We start from the raw sequence: 24,216 nt of genomic DNA, 5'->3' as shown, positions 1-24,216 counted from the left end.
TCACAGTACACAGCAGTTATTTATTTAAATACTTGAAAAGGTCAATGATGGAAAAAATAGTTTATCGTGAGTTTATATTCATTAGATTTATCATTTAAAAAAGTGTCTTCTCTAGGTCATCACAGCCGGATATAACACTTGATAACACATGCAGCTACTGTAGTATACTATAACAGACACAGCCATCCTAGAATGATTTACACTTCGTGAGGAAATTCAACAGTAGTAAGGGCAATTGTTTATTTAAACTAAAAACTTTGATAACATATAAATTCCTTTTCTCATTTGATTGAAAGGGCTATAAAATTCCAATGTACTGACAAAGTAACATAATCACACAGATAGCGTCTTGTTAATTGCTTTTCCCTCACGTCCTTAAAAGGGGCCACACACTCGGCTATTCACTTCTCTAGATCCCACAATGGCTTCAAGGCTGGCCTGACACAAGTGACCGAAAGTCATGTGGGGAAGCTAACACTGACTTGCATGTTTTAAAAAATGGAAAGACAACAGCAAATTGTGCCCAATGTACTCAGAGAACCAAACGATCATTCTGATTCTGTGCAAAGGTGAAATAAATAAGTGATCCATGAGTAAATACAATCTCTGGGCTGACTTCAACCTAGCAGAATGAGCCAAGTGAGCACTAGCAAAACCTTGGACGAACTTCTAGAAACATCATTTCTAGAACTCAGATTGGGAGACCGTATCTTGCCTGAATATGTACATTATTTACAAAATATTCCCTTTTGGCCTCTGAAAAGCAGCCATTTTAGTTTGGCTGTTAAGCTATTTTCTTTCCATATGCTAGCCAATACTGCAGTTATAACTATCATTAAAATACTCTTATGCATGAATTACAAATATTAATAAAGTAACTCTGCATGTATAAATATCTCAATATTTCTAGCAGAATTTAAAGCATTCAGAATGTACATAAAAGTATTTGTTTTTGGTAGGGCCAATAATTTTTTTAATCATCGCTGTTTCAATAATGCTTTGTACATGGCAAAGCCCAAAACTGCAAATACAGTAGCACCAAAACTTGCTCGAAGCCAAAACGTGGAACTCTTGAGGTCAGCTTGTGTCACGTGCCTGTAGTCAGAAGATATAATCAAGATGTAAAACATGATTAGAATGAGCGCTTGTTACCAGTCATATAACAGTCTATATTTAGGGAAGTATTAGCACACTTGTCATGCTAATTGCATACAGCAATGCTTACCAGAAGTGTTTATCAATGTAGCCATGTATATATTACTAAGTCTTTATCTCAGCAAAATGACAATAAAGCAGACATTTATAAAGGCAAATGCATTTGCAACTAGCTACTGCTTTGGAGTAGACATTTAAAATTTTATACATTTTCTTCGCAAGGTAAATGAAAGACAATAAATTAACCCAATACATTTTAATGGTTCCACAGTCCTTCAAAATAAGAACTAGGGCTGAGATCTCACACTTCTGGGGGTCACATTCACGGGACTTATATAATGTGCAATCTCCTGTCCCCAGGAACAGAAAACTATCTTGTAAGCAGTTAAGCGACAAGTGACAATACTTTTTTTAAGAGTAATAATTAAAGCCAACTTTGGAAACACTGAATCCCATCAGAATTTATCAAAACAGGAAAAACAAAATCCCACAGGGATAGGAAGATCTGTCAGTCTGTATTAATTTAGTTAATGATAATTAAAGAGGAAAAACAAACACCAAAGCCCTTGTGTTAGTGAGACAGGCAGTGAAAATGATACCAACGAAAGGACACAAAGTAACACAATGGAATGAAAAGGAATGACATAAAAAAAATCAGAGTATGCATGACATGAATAGGGACAGCCTGGACCACAAACTGAGTTTGTGAGCATGCTCAGTTAATAACAGTGCTAAGCACCCTTGAGTCTCAAGTATGACAGCTTACCGCGAAGAGGATAAAGCCTTCAAGAAAAGGTTGCAACATTTTATTCAAGTGCCACTGAAGTCTTAGTTAAGTAAACAGAACTGACGCTGATGTAGATAACAGAATTAAGAGCTCAGAGAGACTGTCTAACAACTAAGTTAAACAAACAGCTTTAAAGAAAAGTTACACACTATTAAAAGACCAAGACACTGACATATGCAAAAGAGTTAAGAGCCAAGAATTCATACCGTATAAAACTGCTTTGCTTAGGAATAGTCACAGAAGATCATATTAGTAATTGCAAAATGTAATCTGTACGTGTCCAGAATAAAAAATCAGAAATCAAGCCAGAGTGCTCCATGCTTAGTGCCATGGCAAAGCTACACACAGCCCTTGCCTTGCTCGACCTCATCAGTTCCTAAACACACACTTGTCACTCTTCACATAATCATATTTTGCAAAGCAAGGTGATAATGTACGCCATTCCACCTTGCACGTTAGTTCTAACAACATGCGATGTTTTGTTTGAACAAGAACACAGAAAGGTTAGGGAAGAAAATGTTTCAGTTTCAGCTTTCTCTAACTGCAAAAACTTGAACAAGGCGAGCTCATTGGTGTGAGAAATGTTACCTGGCTTCAAGAAAAACTGGACCATGAGATGACTCCATGAAGATGGAATCTTCTATAGAGCTGACGGCGTGCACCTGGTGAGTAACACTGCCTTCGTCGTCTGCTAACAGCATGGCACCCCACTCAGCTACCCGGGCTCTTAACCTTTTACACACATGCACAGTTTGCAGTTCACAGCAGAACTCACATAAAGGAACTCAAAATAACATCTTTCATTTAAACATCCTACATGTAAACTCAGTTGCCACCCTATAAACATCTCACGTTTTCCATATTTAAAATTAATGTATTCTATAGCAAATTGCCAAAGTTAAAAAAATCTATATGGATTTTTTTTTTTTTAACAATCACGTATCAGACAAGGAAATCTAAAGCTGTTATACACATTCCATATCCCCTCTGTATCCCTCTAAAGCTGGCGGGGGGGGGGGAGTATATTTCACACTCAGAGTCTAAGAGACAACTGCTATCCGTTTCTGCAACACATGGCGGCTGCCAAGTGTGCATTTGAAATGAAATTAATAACTGCTGGTCATGGAATTTACAAGTCCTTATAACATCAGAATAAAAAAATACAAACATAGACCTGTGGAGAACTTAGTCCAACATTCTAAGCATGGGCCTACAAATGAGAATAACATTACAACCCCAAGTCACTAGAGATCTACAGATTTTAAAGCGAGAGTCTAAACGTGCATTATGCCTCGGGCTTCAGCTCTTGCGACACTGGGGTATCATGCAGCCTCTCTGATGAAGAGTGGTTCTTCTGTTTTTCAAATTTCACATTTATTGTTATTATTATTTTTGTACTTAAGTGGAGGTAGGAATTAAGATTAAGGCTTGCTATAATCCCATGAAATCACTCAGAATGATTTCTCATAAGCATTCTTCACATGTGGGTATGCTTCACATGTCTCCCTCTGCTACGTTGTAAGAAAGTGTTACCACTTGTGAAATAATACACTGGAACTTTATTGCCTAGCTTTCCTTGGCTTTTCAAAGGCAGTAATTATCATTTTCCCCAAGCAATAGTAGCGCTTCTACAGGCAAAATACAGCTACCTAATTATATAAAGGAAACAAAATGAATATATACATGCTCAAAATATTGCTAGTTCAGAACTCAAGGTAACCACTAACTCCTAAAATATCTTTGAATGGCTTTATCAATGTTACAGTGGTTATTTAAAAAAGCTACTTAGATGATAGCTTTACTGGGTTCATTTCATAGCTTGCTGGCATCACCTGATCAGAGAACAGTGTGATCCAATGACATGCTCCCCAAGCACTGGAAGCTGATGCATGCTTGCCAATTCAGGTCTCAGAGGCAGGATAACAGTCTCATAAAGCTGTTCCCTATCTTACTTGAAAACCCAAGTAGACATAATTGTTGCACGACTCAAAAGCACAAACCTTTCAAAATGATTCATGATATATCATCTTAGAATGAATTACAATAGCTCACTGCACAGTTTTCACTTATTTTAGACGTTTTCTTATTGACTATAAAAAAAGGACTACCTGGGGCAGGTACTGAGCCCCATGGTTAAGATGTCAGCATTCTACATCAGAATGCTTGGATTCAATGACCAGCTCCAGTTTCTAACTAACTTCTTACTAATCCAGGCTATGGGAGGCAGAAATGGTTCAAGCAAAACGGTTCCTTGCCAACTCCATGGCAGACTTGGATGAAGTTCCCAGTTTCTGGAGGTGTCCTCTTGTGTATATCTGTCTCTTGCCTTAGAAAGAAAGAAAAGCAGACAGAAAGAAGAAAACAAAAAGGAGGGGCAGAGAGAAGGAAAAAGAGCTACTGACCCAGCGCCCTGCTAATGTGCCTCAGAAAGCAGAGCAAGACAATCCAAGTACTTGGACCCCTGTACCTGCATGGAAGACCTGGAAGAAGCTCCTGATTTCAGCCTGGCCCTGCCCTAGCAATTGTGGCCATTTAGAGGAGTGAAGCAGTGGACGAAAGAGCTCTTTCTCCATCTCTCCTGTTCTATCTGGGTCACTCTGTTTTACATATATATAATTGGGGTCATCTCTATGGTACAGAAGATTAAGCTATTGCCTCAAACAATGGCATTCCATACGAACACCAGTTTAAGTCCAACTGCTCCACCTGAAATCCGATTTCTCACTAATGTACCTAGAAAAGTGGTAGAGGGTGGCTGACATACTCAGGCCCTCATCATGTACTAGAGACCCACACAGAGTTCCAGGCTCCTGGTTCATCTTGGCCAGGCTGCGGCACACCACGATAAGCTACTGCCTATGATGCTGCATCCTTACGGGCATTGGTTCAAGCCTCACCTCTTCCACTTCTGATTCAGTTCCCAGGTAAGGGTTCTGACAGGACAGCGGGATGAGTCAAATTACTTGATCTCTGTCATCCACATGAGAGACTCAGATGGAGCTCCTGGCTTTGATTTGGCTCAGCCTGGACAATGTGGTCATTGGGGGTGAGGGGGTGGTGAATCAACAGATACAAGTTTTAACTATCCCTGCAACTCTGCCTTTCAAATAAATAGACGAATACTTTTTTGAAAAAAGATTTGTTGTGGGCCATGCCATAGTGCTAAGCTTCCGCCTGTGGTAGCACCATCTCATACAGGCACTGGTTGTGTCCCAGCTGCTCCCCTTCCAACCCAGCCCCCTGCTTATTGCCTGGAAGGGCAGCAGAGAATGGTTCAAGTCTTTGAGCCCCTGTATCCATGCAGGAGACCTGGAGGAATCCCCTGGCTTCAGACTGGCTCAGCTCTGCTGTGGCCATTTGAGCAGTGAGTCAGCAGACAGAGGATCTCCGTCTCTCCTCTGTCAACTGTGCTGCATTTCTTTTCTTTTTTTTAAAAAAAGATTGATTTATTTTTACCGGAAAGGCATTGCAAAGGCGGATATACAGAGAGGAGAGACAGGAAGATCTTCCGTCCAATGATTCACTCCCCAAGTGAGCGCAACGGCCGATGCTATGCTGATCCGAAGCCAGGAGCCAGGAACCTCTTCCAGGTCTCCCACATGCAGGGTCCCAAAGCTTTAGGCCATCACTGACTGCTTTCCCAGGCCACAAGCAGGGAGCTGGATGGAAAGTGGAGCTGCTGGGATTGGAACCTGCGCCCATATGGGATCTCGGTGCGTTCAAGGCTAGGACTTTAGCTGCACCAGGCCCCGTGCTGCATTTCAAATAAAAGTACATTTTTTTTTTTTTAATTTCTCTCCTCAAGCAACCAAGGGGAGAGGAGAAAAGACCTTCTATCTCCTAGTTCACTCCCACAAAGCATTTGACAGCAGGCAGGATTGGGCCAGGTTGAAGTCAAGAACTGCCTCCCCCAAGGGAGGAAAGCGCATTTGTGCCTAAGGGCTCATCACCAAGAAGAGAGAGAGAAAATGTGGGACTGCACCCCAGGAACTCTGACCTGGATGTGGGCGGCCCAAGCGCAGCTCCACCCAGGGACTTCCTGTAGCAATTCTTCACAGTTGCAACACAACATGTGTAAGCCTATGCAATTTAAAATATTATAAGAAAATGATGGGTATCCTTTCACATAAGATTTTTCTCTCAATATGTAGGATATTTACATTAAGTAGGCTTCCTGAAAGCAAATATTACAGGCTCAAAAAATGTAAATGTGTATAAAAGTTCTTCCTTCTTTTGTTTTTACAAAGCAATACTTTCAGAATCACCAAATTTTCCTATTCTGTGTGGAACATCATTTTGTTTAGCAGTGTCTTTTTTGGGAACATAGGCAATACTAAGTGTAGGACGCCAGTCCTAATTAATCATTTGCAGCTTGTCGGAATGTTCCAGTCTGTGTGAAAACTCCCGTCTGGAGCTGCTAGCTCTCTGACTCCCCAATGCTGAGACCTCCGACAGAGGTCTGCTAGAAGAGCCTCTGACAAAGTGCGGGAGCTGAGCAACGTACCTGGACTTGGGTATTAGGGTAACAGGCACAGCTTATATAATACACATTTTCCACCAACTTTTTGAACACCCTCCAGGTCAAACAGCTATTAAATAACGCAGCTATAAGAAAATGTTTCAAAAATCAGGCAAGAGTGAAATGAAGAACTGTTTATGTGAACAATCACACAGGCGCGCAGAGTGCCAAAATTCTCGTGTAACCTTGTACTGAATAAATTACAAGAAGGCAAATAAAATGCTTCTGTTTAATTCTGCCACTGTTTTTTAACCAACAGTTAATTAAGGGGAACGTTCTCATATTATAAGCGTAAAATTTCACAAAACCTATTATATCTACTCTAAGTATTTGAAATAGGGTATTTTTAAATACCCTTGTTGAAATTATTTTTTGTAATCTATGACAGGATTTCACATCTCGAGTACAGGACTGTACTGCAGGGGGCAGGGCTCCTTGTGGAGCTAAGAACCTGGTGGAGATGCCCATCAGAGCGCCCAGGTTTGGATTCCCAGCATGACTCCCAACTCCAGCTTTCAGCTAATCAGACAGTGGGAGGCAGCGGGGATGGCTCTGTTGGCCTCCTGTCACCCACACAGGCACCCTTGACTGGCCCAACCACAGAAGCTGGGCCCTCCGGGGAGGGAACCACTGGATGGAAGTTCTGTTTGCCTGTGTGTGTCTTTGCTTAAGTAAATGTCAGATTTATTTTAAAAACTGTATTATAGAGATCTGTATCTGCAAAATTAGAATTTGAGGAAGAGGATGAATTGAGAAAGATAATCAGCCTTATTTTAAACTGCAGGCTATTATGTAATGGAAAATTTATGTTCAACAGAACATATTCAAAAACAACAGATTAAGAGACATCAGAGTAACTCCACCCAGAATCATTTTAATCAAATTTCCTACATAGATTGCTAGAAATGACTTTGAATTTTCTATTTTTAACCTTTAGTCACTGAGTCTTTCCTCCATGTAACTGAGTTATACCAACAGTCTCCTACCTTCACAGCAATCTATATACACATCTCAGATATTAATTTTTAAGATAACAATTTAAAAACATTCAACATAACTGTAATACATGTGTATCTAAAATTATTAAGGCTCAGAGGTATCATACACAGCTTTTTAAAATTTATAATTATATATTCAAGTCTAAAACTGTACAAGGCTATTCAAGTGTAATCAAGTTCTCTTTTAAAAAAATACTACAATGCGTTATTTTAAGTCTTCTGGACTTCCTGCTTTTTTACTCTAAATGTTTATACCTGGTAAAGTATTTTCTACACTTACTTCTAATAACACAATGCCAGTATAGCTAGTAATATTTTAATAATGACAATTCCACTAACTGAACTTGCAGGCACAAAATATTTTAACACAAGTATTTAACACAAAATACTTCTCAATATAGGTTAAAAAAATCCCTCATGCGTAGTAAAAATGAATTTGAATAGTAATCTCAAGCAAGCTGTTAACTGAGCATGGCTAAATGGTAACATACTTTGGAGAAGGACATGGGTGTGCACCAATGTTAAGAAATGCTTCACCAAGCATTGCAAAAATCCAAATTTACAAATGATCATAGACACACAGGAAATGCTCTAATAATATTTGTATGTTAACTTGTGATACCTCATGATCAGATTAGGGACATCTCATCTCATCATGTCCCACATGATATACTAAAATAGCAAAAATTTAAAAATTATAAGCATTAGCAATAGCTTTCTTTTTCTGTTGTTGTTTAAAGATTTATTAAAAAAAAAAAAGATTTATTTTTATTGGAAAATCAGATTAACAGAGTGAAGAAAGACAGGAAGATTTGCCATCCGTTGCTGGTTTACTCCCCAAGTGGCCACAATGGCTTGAGTTAAGCCAATCCAAAGCTAGGAGCCAGGAGCTTCTTTTGGGTCTCCCACACAGGTGCAGGGTTCCAAGGTTTTGGGCCATTCTTGACTGCTTTCTCAGGCCACCAGCAGGGAGCTGGATGGGAAGTGGAGCAGCTGACATATAAACTGGCACCCACATGGGATCCAAGTGCATGCAAGGTGAGGACTTGAACAACTAGGCTACTGTGCAGGGCCCCAGCAGTAGCTTTCTTACTGAGAATCTACAGTTCTTCTATAATTTTAAATTTCTGGGACTTTCATTGTGACATCCTGGGTAAAGATGTTACCTGCAACATTGGCATCCAATATAGGCAATGTTCTGTGTCCCAGATGCTCTACTCCTTTCTCAGGTCCCTACTAATGACCTGGGAAAAGCAGCAGAAGATGGTGCAAGTGTTTCGGCCCTGCCAGCCATCTGGGAGATCCAGATGAAGCTCTTGGCTGTAGCCAAGCCTACTCCTGGCCATTGTAGCCATCTAAGGAGTAAATCATTGTGGCCATCTAAGGAGTGAATCCTTAAAAAAAAAGTATGATTATATGCTCAAATTCAAAGGACAGCCTTGTAAGAACGTTCATATGTAAAAACATAAATCTTTCATAAGAAATATAGGACTTGGAAACTATACTGTAACATATTTCCTAAGATCTCTTAGATTCCCAATACTCAATAACCCTAAGCTTTCCGCAAACCTATCCTCTTCATAAGACAATCATCTTATTAAAAAAGCAGTTCATTTTCATTTGATGCTGATAAAATCCTTTCTTCATCAAAGGACTCCTATATTAAGCAATCTGAGTTTAAACTACATAAAGGAGCAATTTGGGTAATTATTAAAGCAATATGGGTAAATGAGATTAAATCATTAATGAATGTCTTTTAAGAAGTTTCATTATATTCAATTAAAATGCATTAAACAACATGCATGAAATGCATGAAAAGACAATGGGCATAACGAATGTCCATCATATCTTTGGGGCTCTATAAATGATGTGAATCATTTACTCCACTGTCAAACCAAAATGCTGCCACTACCTTACAAAGTGACGTGAACCAGTGACTTATCCGGACAACGCAAATAATACAATGGAATGAAAGAAATCATAAAACCAAAACAATGCATCAAAGCAAATGACACTAAAATAATAAATTAGAAAATAAACAGTTTTTGTTAAATTATAGGATAGCGAAGTGGTAGATTACACATAGAGACCTAGCTGGCAAAGGGACCAAGAGGATTAAAAAATGACTTAGCAGCACAGACAAACGGAAATGAACCCCTGAAGGAAAGAACAAACGAGAGCTCACAGCACACCACTCAGCCCAGTAATGTTCTTGTGCAAAGTTGGGGAGTTCTCAAGTCAGGGGAACAAATGCTCCATAAGTAAAAATAATGGGTAGTTCAAACCAACAATCAAGCTCATCCCTACAAAATCATATTAACATTTTCAGATTCAAAAGACACTGAAACATTCAAATGTTTTTAAAAGATGCTTTTGCTCCAGTCACATTGACTGCATTGGAAATGAAAAATTCCCACCAGAGATTAAAATCATCTGACCATGCTATTCATCCTCCAAATGTACTCAAAATCAAATAATGGCAGCTAGTCGTTGGTTACTATCAAGAAAAACTAAACCTATTCAGAGCCAGACATAATTATTAAGCAACAAAGTTATGCGTGAGATGAACGTGTGTAATTGAACTCTACTCTCACATGCTAAATTCAACACAAATTCAATTAATTTGAAATAAAAATGTTTGGTGATGCTTTTTTTTTTTTTTGGTGATGCTTTCTTTAAAAGAAATATAGCATTAGCAAATAAACTCAAGAAAAAGGAAAGACTTAATCTTCCTGGTAGAAGGGAGGGGGAAAAAAAGGAGCCCTGGAAATGAACTTATTTCAAACGCCTGAACTCGCCATCAGTTTATAGTTCTTTTCTTAGCATGCAGGACCAAGCTCACTGAAAATGCACCCAGAGATTTAAAAGTTTTTTGTTTTTTAATTACATAATATTTTTAAAGTTACTTGAAAGGAAAGTATAACATTTTATTTGTCTAGATATTTTGCCCCCTCTCATAGCAGTCCCTACCAAATGCAGGTACTTCAACTAAGGACTTTGAAAGAATAAACCAAAGTAGGTGGTGGGAGGTAGTGTGGCAGGAGAAAGTGACCTCATAACATGTAGTCATGTCTGACAGGTAATCCCAGTATTTCAGGGACTACAATTTTTATAACCACATTAAAATAATGCACTGAGACCAGCATGTATGTACAAATATTTGCCCAATTTCTTTGCAAACACTTGTTAGAACTTTTTACTTACATAAAAGTAGCAAATCATTGAAAGCTACTCTTATACACTTCTAAATGGAGCACTAAGTACGGTAATTCTGATTTAAAAAAACAAAGACGTGGGGCCAGTGCTGTGGCTAGTACATTAATCCTCCATCTGCAGTGCCAACACCTCATATAGGCACCAGTTGTTCCACTTCCGATACAAATCACTGTTATTGTGTCTGGAAGAGGCGAATGATGGCTCAAGGACTTGGGTCCCAGAACTCACGTGGGAGACCAGAAAGAAACCCCAGGCTCCTAGCTTTGGACCAGTTCATTTCCGGCCATTGCAGCCATTTCGGGAATTAAACAGCACATGAAAAGCCTCTTTCTCTTTCCTTCTGTCTCTATAAATCTGCCTTCCAAATATAAAGAAATAAAGACTTAATGTAGGAGCACTCTCTCACTGAATGAACTACAGTGAAAAACGCTTTTTTTAAAAAAAAAAATTTATTTATTTATTTTTATTGGAAAGTCAGATATACAAAAAGGAGGAGAGACTGAGAGGAAATCTTCCATCCAAGGATTCACTCCCCAAGTGAGCGCAATGGCCAATGCTATGCCGATCCGAAGCCAGGAGCCAGGAGCCTCTTCCAGGTCTCCCACATGGGTGCAGGGTCCCAAAGCTTAGGCCATCACTGACTGCTTTCCCAGGCCACAAGCAGGGAGCTGGATGGGAAGTGGAGCTGCTGGGATTAGAACTGGCACTCATATGGGATCCCTGTGCATTCAAGGTGAGGATTTTAGCTGCTAGGTCACTACACCAGGCCCCAGTGAAAAATTCTTAAATGACTTTCACTCAATTAATCATTTTACTGTCTATTTAACATTAAGATAGGTCTTGCATAGCAAACCAACAGTGAGCAATCTCCAAAGGCTGCTGAGAAGGAGCAGGGAAAGGTAGTACCATTTTTATACCACCACTTTTCATGAGGAAGGAGTAAGTATTGCGATGGGGTAGGAGTGGAGGCATTTTCTTTTCCTAAATGTCCTTTTTATTTTATGGCTTCCATTTTAATAACTTCAGAACCATACTTTTTAAAAAGATTTATTTATTTTTATTGGAAAGGCAGATTAGATTTACAGAGAGGAGATGTAGAGAGAAAAATCTTCTGTCCATTGGTTTACTCTGCAAGTGGTCACAGTAGCTGGAGCTAAGCTGGTCCAAGGCCAGGAGTCCAGAGCTTTCCCCAGGTCTCCCATGTGGGTGCAGGAACCCAAGGCTTTGGGCTGTCCTCTACTGCTTTTCCAAGCCACAAGCAGGAATGGAAAGTGGAGCAACAGGGACATGAACTGGCACCCATTACACCAGGCCCTAGAATGAGGCTATAAACTAATGTCCAGTAAACATCTTTGATTTTTAGACCTACTGATCAGTTCTAAATTTTTATAACTGCTGTTATCTAAGTATCAGGAAATTTGACATAAAATTCTTAATTTTCCACTCTATAACAGTGTCAAAAGCCTGGTAACCCCTGCTGTGCACAGTAAGAGCTGAAAGATGGTGCACTGGCTGCCTCTGCTCTCAGGGCCTGTAACGGCTCCTCCCAGGCTTGGCTTCCTACTCTCAGCTACCTTCATTCACTTACAGCATCTACCTGCATTCTAGACACTGAGCTTTCTGGCCCTCACTTACCTTCCTTCCTTACCCACATCGTAATAATGAAACACCAATATAGAATTTCTGAAATTCCACTTTCTATCATACGAAATATTAGCAGCAATAAAGACGTTCTTTGAAAGGTACACTAGTTCCCCCATCCATTTTTTCCATTCTTCTTACTCTTGACTACCAGGTGTCAGTGATATTTGCTGAGATTACTACCAAATTTCTTCGAATTAATATACAGATACCACAAAAATATACTGATTCTTCTTTAAGGATGCCATAAGAGTCATTTACTATGGGCAACAGCAACAATTTAATGCATATCAAACCTATTTTACTTGAGAGCTGAGGAAACCAACCTAGAAATAAAACCGTTGCCAAAGACGCATACCATGAATGAATCTGATATTATGGGCAATCAAAAGCTTTGATAAGAGATAATAAAACAGTTGATTGGTGATCAGCAATTACTGAGAGCCAAAAAAGTGTAAGACCAAATCAGATATCACTTTCTATTTAGATAAAATTACAGTGGCAGATCAAAAGAATGTGGTCAAATTTACATGCTGATATTAGAAAACCCTTCATGCACTCTCTATAAAACGAGAAAATAATACTTAAAAAATTCTTGTCCAATCTGTCTGCCATTGAATGTGCCAGCAATGTCAGGACAAACTTATATAACATAATGATGGACTTATGACTGCTTATGATGGACTATACTATTGTAATAATATGGGGACATCATTTGTGGGGTCGGAATTTGAGGAGAGTGCATGGGAAATCCCAGAGCCTATGGAATTGTACCATAAAATTAAAAATAGAATAGGAAAAAAAAAATTCTTGCCCAAGAGTGTTGAACCTGTCATCAGAGAAAAACAGTTCCTTAGGGAAGTATTATGGGACTTCCTTGCTTTAGCTCTCTCTTCAACCTCTGGCTTTATTAGTAATTTGAAAGATAAGACATACCCACAAAATTTTGCAAATAACACAACACTGAGAGGGATATATAATGGAACAAGTGACAGAAATAATGTTTGAAATGACTGAGCTAGAACAAATGAATCAAAAAGAAGAATGTAACATTTAATAGAGATAGTTATGTATCTGAATTTAGATTCAAAGAGTCAACTAAATAGTCACATACGATGGAGGAGGAGAGGACATCTCCCTTTGTAGCTCTTCATATTAAAAAAAAAAAAGCGGATTTCCATTAACCCCAAGATACTGTATGTGAACAGTGGGACAGAGCTGTTAACAAGTTAATTCATGCACTAGACAGGTGGTGCTGTCTTAACTGTGGAATGATGGCCCACCAATCTGGATTAGTCAGGCCACTTCTGGGGTACTGTAACCCCACCTCAGCGGTACCTTTAAAGAGGTCCCTTGGAAGCTAAAAGGGCTTTCAGATGAGGCTAATTGGGAATCATGGGTCAGTAGGCCAACTACTTTAAGAAAAGCTGAAAGAAATGGGGATGTTCTACCTGGAGAAGAGAAAATTAAGGAAGACATGATGGTCATCTTCAAATGTCTGAAGAATTGCTATGTTGAAGAGGGAGTAGAATGGTCGTATGTTGTTCTAAAGGGCAGAACTAAAACTAAAGAAGAGAAAGTTATAGCGAAACATTGTAGTTAAAAAAAACCCTCTCTTCATGAAGAAAGCCATCAGCAGATAAACAGCACTTGCTCAGGAAGGCATGCTAACAGGAGGATAGGTCAGATGAATTCTAGAATCTCCCCACACTCTGACTCCTGACACTGCAGCGCCTGGCTGTTGTTTGGTTTGAACTAGCCTTGTGTTTTCTCAGTTAATTCTCCTTTGGGCTCCTACTTGACAAGATGCCACTCAAAGCACAGATGTGGAACTTTGTCTCCTTTTGAGTGTGTGGACCCTCCAAAGCAGTCATCCAAGGGAGCCACGTTCTTATTCATTGAGCTCTTAGAATGCTTGCACAATCAGTGTCTAGTTCCCATAAGGAACAGTCTCATGACACAACTACTATACTGCTCAAGGACGCAAACCATGATCATTCAATGCAGCTGGAATTTAGCCTTTAGCAAGTCTAATAGTGAGCCAAATAATACACCCGTTTCTAACTAAAATCCACTGTGAAGCTTCATCACCCATCTTTAGCAAGCACGATATCTACAGGGCTTCAAAAACCTACTCCATTCTTAGACAAATACAAATCTATGATCAGATACAAATTAATACTACATAAATTCTTAAAGGCTCAAAAAATGTAAAAGGAATTTGAACAAAATGTAGCATGATCAAAATAAGAATGAACCCTTCCAAGTTCATTACTTTGAGGGAATTATAGATTTTTTTTTTCCTAAAAAAAAAAAAAAAGGAAAAAACCTATTACTTCATCTTTTGGCTCGGTTATCAAGACTTCAAATATGAATGCTACAGGTATTTTTTCCAAGCTTCTTTGAATCCTTCCAGTTGGTTATGATCCTCATTTTCCCAAATCGTGATCCATGTTCTTTCAAATAAACACTCCAGGTACTTAAAAGCAAGACTGTTACCATAAACAGTTTCAAAAATAGAGAATTTTCTAAAACCCAAAAGTTGTTCACATTAGTATGGCTTTAATTAGATGCATCATTTGCATGTAAGTTGAGTACAGTAATAATGTATTTTTTATTTGGGATCACCATGTCTTTTCCTTACTACAAAAGACCTAATCTAGCTCTGTAACTCACAGCCAAATGATTCTGATATCTCTATACATACTGCCTTATAATGCAAAAGATACTTTTACTTCTTTTATGAAGATAATCACCTAAAAATCTTATTTTATAGGCCTCTTAAATGTATCTATTAATTTAAAAACATTACTAAGGATGCTTCCAGAACTAAACATTGTCAGCACAGTGAGGATTTTAGTGGAAGTTAGCTGGGCTTCACCTGGCTTGTGGTCTTTCTAGTGATAATCTGTGTGGTAAGTAGTTACTCATTTTTTTCTTTTGTATTTTAACAGAATGCCTGGTACCCAGTAAATAAAGTTGAGAACCTGTTAAGAACTGCAGTGAAGATTTTGTTCTTTACAGATTGCAGCAAGTCTGAGTTGAGGAAGTTCTGACAGATGCAAAATGTACACCTGTTGCAGGTGCACATACAGCGTAACCGGGCATGGCTGCGAAAACACACAGAAGGACAGGAGTTGAGTTCTTACTTACAAATACGGCACAAGTCGGGATGTGCCAACTTCAAAAAAATTTAGGCATAAGCAACACTCTTTGTAGAAAGGAAAAGGACAGTGTGGGGCATGCTAAAGTTGTGCAGAATTCCACATTTACCAAAAATGCAATAAATGGTAACAGCTTCCTCCCTCCCTCCCTATAGAAAATCTGGAAAAATTAACTAACACTTTTGCCATTTTTGGAGGGGGAAATGGAATTATTTGTACGCCCATTTTAGTGGAATAAATATGCACAGCAATAGATGACACCCTCATCTGAATTAATAAAACAAAAAGTTGAATAAGCCACAGCACCCACCAAAAGGACCAGGTTTGCTAGCATTTAAATTACCAAGCCCTCCTCCTCCCTCAGCATACACACATGCCTGAAAAACCAGGAAGGAGAATAACAAATACACGAGAATCAAAAGACGAGTATATTCAACCCTGAGAAGATATGAACAACATCGTCTTTAATTCATCAAGCACCCTGACTTCCATCAGAAATCAAAGTGCTTCATAAATTTCCACTCAAACAAAATACAGGGTTAATTTCATCTTCCACCCAAACAAAGCAGCTAAGTCATAATACGAAACTCTTGGTAAGGATGAAAAACCAACAGTGAATCCAATTGAAATTAGATATGAAAATTTAGGGAGGCTTTCTGACTCCTTTCTGGTTGAGTGGAGTTGCACTGGTTGGTGCAGGACATGAGGCAACCCATTTCACCTTGGCCCTAACTGCCAAAGTCGGTAGTCCCCAATGACTAGTGAGTGGTCAGAGCCACTCAGACATACAGAGCCATCACTCAACACATGAAGAGGTACTGGCGCAGAACACACTCAGAAGAGCGCCATCTGATGAATCAATGCCATCGCTTCCTGAAACACCTGAATATTTTTAGTGGCTTCTCAGTCAAAGGACTGGCCCAAGCTGACTTGGCTTAGCTTGTGAGATCTGATGAGACCACAGCACACGGTGGCATGGTTGTGGAGATAAGCAGCATCCCAATAATGCCTAATTCCCAATGTGAAGAAAAACAAGAATTAATTTGGAGAATTAATGTTCAAGACATTCTGTTTTAAAACTTCACTAGTGATAATGAACATTATCACCGCGAACTACATCACTGTCAGCTGTCATACTAGAATCCATCTGTTATTTTATAAATTCAGTCTGACTCTTCAACGCACACAAGGCTCCACCCACCAAAAAGGAGAGATGCAAAGTATGCTTAGCAACAGGGAGATGCTTCATGAGAAGGAACCTGGGATTTGCCATATAAACAAGTGTCCATGTACGTACATTTATCATATATACACACACACAGAGGAAGCACAGTGAAGCATTTTGAAGAGGCAGGTCTAAAGTCACAGTTGGAATTATTGACACAACTAAAAAGATACATTTGCACAGAAAAGAAGACACCATAATACGCAGTTATGCAGTAAGCTTGACCAAGCAGTGCGTTTCTATATTATTACTAAATACTAATTATGGCAAGAAAGGAGCTTTGGCCAGTCTATGAGAAAATATCAACAAAATCCCACAGAAGTCATAAAGAAAAAGTAACTTACAAAGCAGTTTTTAGAAAGACCCAGACTTTTCTCAAATTCTCTATTCTATCAGTGTTGCCCATGTCTTGGGAGAGTTTGCCTCTGTAATGCTCCTCTCTGCAGATAACACACATGAGAGTTTTAAAGCAAAGATAAAACATAAAGAAGGTTTTGCTTATCTTATAGTTATAGGATTGTTCTGTCTTCCAACACAAATAGAAATTCAAGGGTTTGCTCCATTTTTAAAAAGTATTACTTAACGGACAGCAGTAAAGTTAACTCTGATTGTAGAGATCTTTACAAATTAACAACTTTCTTAAAAAACTCAGTCTCGGTTTATAGCCATGTTTATTACTCTACAAGTATCTTCAACTATAGTTTTTATAAAAAAACAGTAATTTAGAGACTAACATAAAACTAAATTAGCTATAAAATTCTAAGAAACGCACTGCCTGAAAATCTATTTTGTTACAAAACAAGAGTTTATACAAACACACTACTTGAAAAGAATGCCGTTAAGAACCATGCAATTTGAGGGCAGTTAGTAAACTTTGCAGATGACCAGTTAGGTGCTTGTGCATATGTATGTATACATATATAATAAATGTACATGAAATTTGTGGCTCACAACATTTAATGCAAAATATTTACAGTGGCAATTCCAATCACAACTACTATTTTTACAGCATGTAAAAAAAGATGCAAGATTTTAGACTTTCATAATTAATAGAAAAATATAAACTTTTTCTTCATAAATATCTCATTAGCATAAATGCACAGATGCCAACTCCGGCTCACTGCAGCCCAATGCAGTCCTGTTTGCTTATGTTGCATGGAGGGCTCTGCTTTGCTTTTCTACTCCCCTATTAAGATAGTAACAGCCTGCTCAAAGCATACAAATACTGTCAGGAGAACTGTTCACATCTTTTTACTAGGACAACCAAACCAAACTTAAATTTATACCAATTTGTTATCTTCTCATTACAAACTCTTTCTGTTGCTGAACAACTTCTTTTTGACAAAGAGCCAGCTCCCTCTGCCCCTGGTGGCTAATAATGGGCATGCAATGTTATGCATCATGCAACATGAAAATGAAAACAGAGCAAGTACTTACGGGTACATGGCCATTGTTGTCAATTTAACAAAGATATCCTTATTGGGTGCATCAGCAGTGTTGCAAGTGAAGGCTTGTGGTGGAGGCATTTTGTGTTTCCTGCAGAAATCAGCAGGTGAAATGCTATATTCTTGTTTAACTTCATGAAGGTCTGACTTTGCGGCTACAATTAAGCAAGGTATTCTGCTGTCCATAAAGTGTTGCTATGGAATAAAAAATAAAATCAAAATCCAGTAAGAAGTTCAAAAATTTCAAATGACAGCTAAAACTTCCCCGAATAACCAAAGCAATGTTTTTTTTTTTCTAGTTTTCAAATATCTTCTATTTATTTAGTAGAAACATGAGAATTTTGGATTAGCAATTATACATATCTTCAAGATACAGCACATTTCAATGCAGGTACATGCACATATTAAACAGGGAGAATTGATGTCTCTCTCTTTGACATTCCTTTATGACTGGAGTCATGGAGCTCTTCGTTCTACTTGCTTAGGCAACTGCAACTCCAAAGACAGAAAAGAAACCACGAGGCAAAGACTGGCAGTGGTTTAGGTGTCTCTTACAGTGAGACCAGGACCACTATATTCAAGTCGGTAAAAACAGATCCATACAGATCCTTTACATTTAACACAGTTTCTTAACCAAAAAGACACACACAAAAAATTTCAAAACAAACAGAAATTCACTTGAATTATTGGGCCTAAAGAAGATTATTTTCATTTTTATTTGGCCTGTTGTCTTTGAACACACGCATGTACAAATGTTGTTATACTGCTGCAGTCAGGGGCAACACAATCATTTAAGGGTGTAATACTGGGGGCTGGCACCATGGCACTGTAGTGCTGCCATCCCATATGGGTGCCTGTTAAGAGCTCCAGCTGCATAAAAGAAGGACTCCCAATGAAACTTAGATACATCTTTTTTTTTCCTTTTTTGGAATAGATAAAGTTATTTTAATGTAGCATATTACAGAGGCAGCATTTTAAATCATTCATAAAAAGAGGAATTTTCCTATGGAGCCGCCAATAGGCATCCCGGTAGGAAGGGGACAGCAGGTGCCAGTTGGTTAGGATAACTCTCACTTTTCCACATTTCAACTGCATTTATCTGTTGCACATCCTGAATTTACTGATGAGCTTTGATCTGAAGGATTCTGTACCTTCTTTACCGAACGCTTCTCCACTGCCCCTCCCCTTCAGGCCGCCGTGAACTTCAGACCCTCTGCTCCGACTCCCACTCCCTTCACTCCGTTTTTCCCAAGCTTGCCTACATCTTCCCTCCGCCTAAGAGAGCAACGTAGCTGGATGCACCACAGGGCATCCTTGGAAATGTGGTCTGAAACTTAAATATATCTTGACAATGGGATCCTGGACTTTCCACCACTGCCTATACCTACAATGTCATGTCACGGTCCATCCTTACATTTAAATAGCAGAATGATGGACTTGTGACTGTTCCTGAAGGACTGTACTACTGCTACAAATGAAGGGAGGGATCCCCCAAGCCTATGGAGTTGTGCTATGGCAGGGAGGGGGGAAGCTATAAGCTGTTCCACCTCCCAAATGGCTCCCAGCTAATGCACGCAGGAAAGCAGCAGAGGATGGTTTCATACCAACATGGGAGACCCGGAAGAAGTTCCTGGCTCCTAGCTTTGGACCAGCCAACCTCTGGCGGTTGTGGCCTTTTAAAAAGTGAACCAGCAGATGAAAGATCTGTTTTTCCCTTGCTCTAACTCTGCCTTTATAATAAATTTAGGAAAAAAAAAAAAGAAAGAATAATGGTAGGGTAGGTGTTGTGGTATAGCAACTAAGCTGCCACTTTTGACACCAGCACCCCATATTAGAATACTGGTTCAATTCTCAGTTGCTCTGCTTCCAATTCAGTCCCCTACTGATGTACTTGACAAAACAAAGAAAGAGAAATTGGATCCCTGCCACCAATGCAGGAGACGAGGATGGAGTTCTCGGCTTCTGGTTTTGACCCGGACCTCGCTACTGCAGCGATGCGGACAGTCAACCAACAAATGTGAGCTCTCTCTCTGGCCCCTTCCATTTCACCCTGTCATGCTTTCAAATAAATATATAAATATTTTAATTCCACTATAAAATTTGATATCCTATTTCTAGACATCTAGACTATCTCTACTTTTTTGATATTAAAAACAATGCTGGAATAAGTATCTCTGCATATCCATCTTTTTCTATTGAATCTTTTCGTTAATCTCCAAGGGACTGAGAAACTGATTCACCTCCTTGCCTGAGCTGTTACTCTTGATGTAACTGTCAATACATATAATCCATATACATTTCTAATTGCCAAGAAGATCTACCAACACAGAACTTCTTAACCAGAGATGTAAGAACCATGTATAAGAAATTGAAAAAAAACAAATCACTTAAGAACGAAATTAGAACCTTAAAAAAATTCCAAGAGTGATTCTTTCAAAGATTTCTAGTTAGGAAATATAACACTACAATTGAATCAAAACTCCACATAAAACCATATTAGTTAGTAAGAAGAACAAACCTTAAAAATCCTGGCACAGTATTCAAAGGATTTGGGATTACTGACATCATACACCAGGCACACAACATCACAAATGATTTCGGCCTCGGTTAAAAACTCCGATTCTGAGATATCATGCAGCTGTAAAAAGACAAAGACGAAGGGAAATGTAAGTGCTGCGATGCTGCTGGGTCGTCACTGCGTTTCCTGGCTCCTGACTGTGGCCTTTCGCCATTCCAGCTGTTGTAGGGATTTTGAAAGTGATCCAGAAGATTGAAGTCCTTGTCCATCTCCGTTCTAGTGCCCCTCCTAACCTCACTCTGCAATCTGTCATTCAAACAAATTAAAAAAAAAACTTCTACAGAATGCACTGAGTGACTCACGTGGGCGGGGAAGGTCCTCTGCATGCACTGTCTACAGGCGAGAAAGGTGCAGGACAGATAGCACATCTGAGGCCATCAGACTAACATTTTAAAGCAGATGTCAAGTCTGATTTCTTCCTACCACGCTACCTTCACTCCCCACTAATCAAAAGCACACAGTGGGGCAGGTGTTTGTCTCAGCGGTTAAGTTGATGGTTGGCAGGGTCCTTTGGAATATCAGAGTCTGGTTCAAATCCCAGCTGATGCAGCTTCCTCCTGACGCACACCCTGGTGGGGAGCAGATGGTGGGTGCAGGAATCAGGGCTCCATCACCAAAGTAGAAGATGCAGATTGAATTCTGAGTGTTTGGCGTTGGCTTGCCCCAGTTTTGGCTATTTTGGGCATGTGGGGAGTGAATCAGTGGATGGAAGATCTCTATATCTCTTTTTCTCCTTTCTTTTGTTTTTCAGGGAGGAGAGACAGAAAATCAGCCATAATGGTCAGAGCTGAGCCAATGCAAAGCACAAAACTAAGAGCTAGGAGCTTCTTCTGGGTCTTCCCTGTGGGTGGAGGGGTCCCAAGGACTTGGGCCATCTTCCAGTGCTTATCCCAGGACATGAACAGGGAGCTGGATTGCAAGTGGAACAGCCAGGACACAAACTGACACCTGCTGATGCCACAAGCAGAGGGTCAGCCTATTATAACACCATGGCATCAGCCTTGCCTCCACTTTTCTAATAAAATGAAAATAAAGAGAAATGACAATAAATTCATCTTGTTCTGCTTCACTATCTACCCTGTTCAATATTCATTATATGTTCTCCTTTTTTTTTTTTTTTTTAAAGCAGTAAGCATATCAGCAGAGTTTAATGAAGACAGTATGCTTGACAGAACAAGTGGACTTCTCAGGAAAGAACTGACTATTAAATATTGCCAGGCTGACTGGACAGCAAGAAAACCAGGACAGGGGCAGGCAGGGCTAGACAGAAAGGCACCTGCCAATAAGTGTGCGGGCTGAATAGTAGGTTCATTAGGTTGAACTAGGCTTCAATGCTCATTGACATGTACGAGAGCTAAATGGAATGTGGGACAGACTGGACAAGCCTGCGGTGCATCCTGGCAAACATGGGAACCAGGGTAGGGGGCAGGCTTGGTGGGGATTATGGGGAGTCGCCCCAACTAGTCTTCAGCTCCTACTGGTTTGCGTGAGCACCGAGTATGAAGTGGGTAGGATCGAGCTGGACTACAACACCTGTTGGTTCACGAGAAAGACAGGACTGGAAACAGAACTGACTCAGCAATAGCAACGACCAGCCTGTGTGTAAGCTGATTGACGCAATGGATGGTGTTGGACCCTGTACTAGCAAACTCACGCAACAATCAGATCTGGGAACATCTCAGATGAAGTTTCTTTGGAGATCCCTTCAACTGAACTGCTGATCTCAGAACCCCAACCATGAAAAGACTATGTCAACCAGTGAACTCGGAATAGGTTTCATTGTGATTGGAATGGCGAGACTGGCAGCAATCCAGACCTGTTGAACTATCAAAACTGCCTGAGCAGGCCCCTCGGAGTGCGCCTCACATAGGGGATCTGGGATGGGTGGGAGGCTGGGCGGGACTTTTCCCTTGGTTTCTCCCCTGACCCCAGACACAGGAAAAAAATGATAATATTAGTGTGGAAACAATGGTATTACCCACTTTCACCCTGTAGTCCTTAATCCTTTGTACCCTAATCAACTAAGTAATATTATTAAAAAAATAATTTAAAAAAATGAAATCTTTAAAACAGCAAAAAAAAAAAAAATATATATATATATATATATTGCCAGGCTGGGCCAGTTCATAACACTCACTGGCAGATCTGAGAATCAGGCCAGGGTACAAGACAGGTCAGACCAGCCTACAGCACCCACTGCAAATGCTGAGGTGAGATGGGCCATGCCAGACTGGGCCGCACAACCCACCAGCACATCAAAGACAAGGGACGGGTGCAAGCCCAGTAGGTGGTCTGTGGTTGAGGCTCTCCTGCTGGGCAACTGCTCCCACTGATGAACATGAGAACTGGGACTAGGGGTAGACCAGGCTGGGTAGGGCTATAACACCTTTTAGCCAGCATGTGAACTGGTTTAGGGGGAGAGCCAGGCTGGGCTAACTGACTGTACATACTTGTGCATGCATAAGCCAGAGTAAGAGCAGGTTGGTTGGGCTTTGCCACAGCATCAGCTGGCAAGTGCTGGTATTGGGGGCAAATCCTATCAAGCCAGACTGCAGAACCACCTGCAGAGTGCAAGACTTGGGACTGACAGTGGGTCGAGTAGGGAAACTGATGGGCTGCAACTCCCACTGGTTAGCATGAGAACCAGGGTTGGTGGGGGAAGGAGGGGTGGGCTGGCTACATAGGTGGTGGCACCTTCCAGCACTCAGTATTGGCTGGATAGTAGGGTCACTTGGGTTGGGATAGGCTTCAATGCTCATTGATGTGTACGAGAGCTGAATGGGATGTGGGGCACACTGGACCAGTCTGCTGCACATATTGGCAAGCATAGGAACCAGGCCTGGGGGCAGGCATAGTGGAGGTTATTGGGGACCACTCTGACTAGGCTACAGTTCCCACTGGTGTATGTGAGAGTTGAGTGTGTGTTGAGTAGGACTGAGCTGGGCCACAGCACCCGTTGGTTTACATAAGAGATGGAGCTGGAGATAAATCTGACCCATCAATTGCAACTATCAGTGTGTATATAAGCTGATGAGGGTAATGAACAGAGCTGGATCCTATACTGCAAAACACACACTTGAGTCAGGTCTGGGATCACTTCAGACGAGGTTCTTTCGGGGATTTCCTCAAGTGAACCACTGGACTCAGAACTCCAACCATGGGGATAATCGCAGGATCTGTGGTCTGACTGTGGAGTGCATATGTCAGAATTGGGCCTCCTCAGTGGTTTAGACGGAGTAGTGGACAGCATGCCCAAATGCACATGGAGGATACGGCAGTCCACTGGGGCTGGCAGACGACATCTAACACCACAGCAAAGGAAGGAGGCCAGAACAAATTGGTCAACTATCCCACTCAAGTGTTGACAGCAAACTCCAGGGTGAATGGAGTCTCTAAGGTGGACTATGTCAGCCAATGGACCTTGGAAGGATTTCCTCATCATTGGAATGGCAAGATCAACAGTATTTTAGAACTATCAAAACCACTTG

The 24,216-nt window shown here is 40.2% G+C and overlaps 1 protein-coding gene across 4 annotated transcripts in view; it reads right to left on the bottom strand.

Annotated features, from left to right (window-relative positions):
- RHOT1 (ras homolog family member T1) overlaps positions 1 to 24,216 on the bottom strand; it is a 68,649-nt gene continuing 44,433 nt past the window's right edge. Inside the window, exons 17-21 of one of the 4 annotated variants that reach the window (XM_041001551.1) lie at positions 20,669 to 20,788; positions 18,143 to 18,345; positions 17,050 to 17,145; positions 15,304 to 15,426; positions 1 to 1,095 (exon numbers count right to left, since the gene is read on the bottom strand). In XM_041001551.1, the coding sequence (XP_040857485.1) occupies positions 978 to 1,095; positions 15,304 to 15,426; positions 17,050 to 17,145; positions 18,143 to 18,345; positions 20,669 to 20,788 (660 nt within the window). In that variant the 3' untranslated portion in view covers positions 1 to 977. The remainder of the gene's footprint in view (positions 1,096 to 15,303; positions 15,427 to 17,049; positions 17,146 to 18,142; positions 18,346 to 20,668; positions 20,789 to 24,216) is intronic. The other 3 variants (XM_041001553.1, XM_041001552.1, XM_041001554.1) reach the window with 3 other exon arrangements.

The sequence above is a fragment of the Ochotona curzoniae genome, unplaced genomic scaffold (genome assembly GCF_017591425.1).
Source record: "Ochotona curzoniae isolate NIBS_2020 unplaced genomic scaffold, NIBS_Ocur_1.0 scaffold_2453, whole genome shotgun sequence".
NCBI lineage: Eukaryota > Metazoa > Chordata > Mammalia > Lagomorpha > Ochotonidae > Ochotona > Ochotona curzoniae.
Note: the sequence above shows the minus strand (reverse complement) of the source record. Positions and strands in the feature narration are given on the sequence as shown.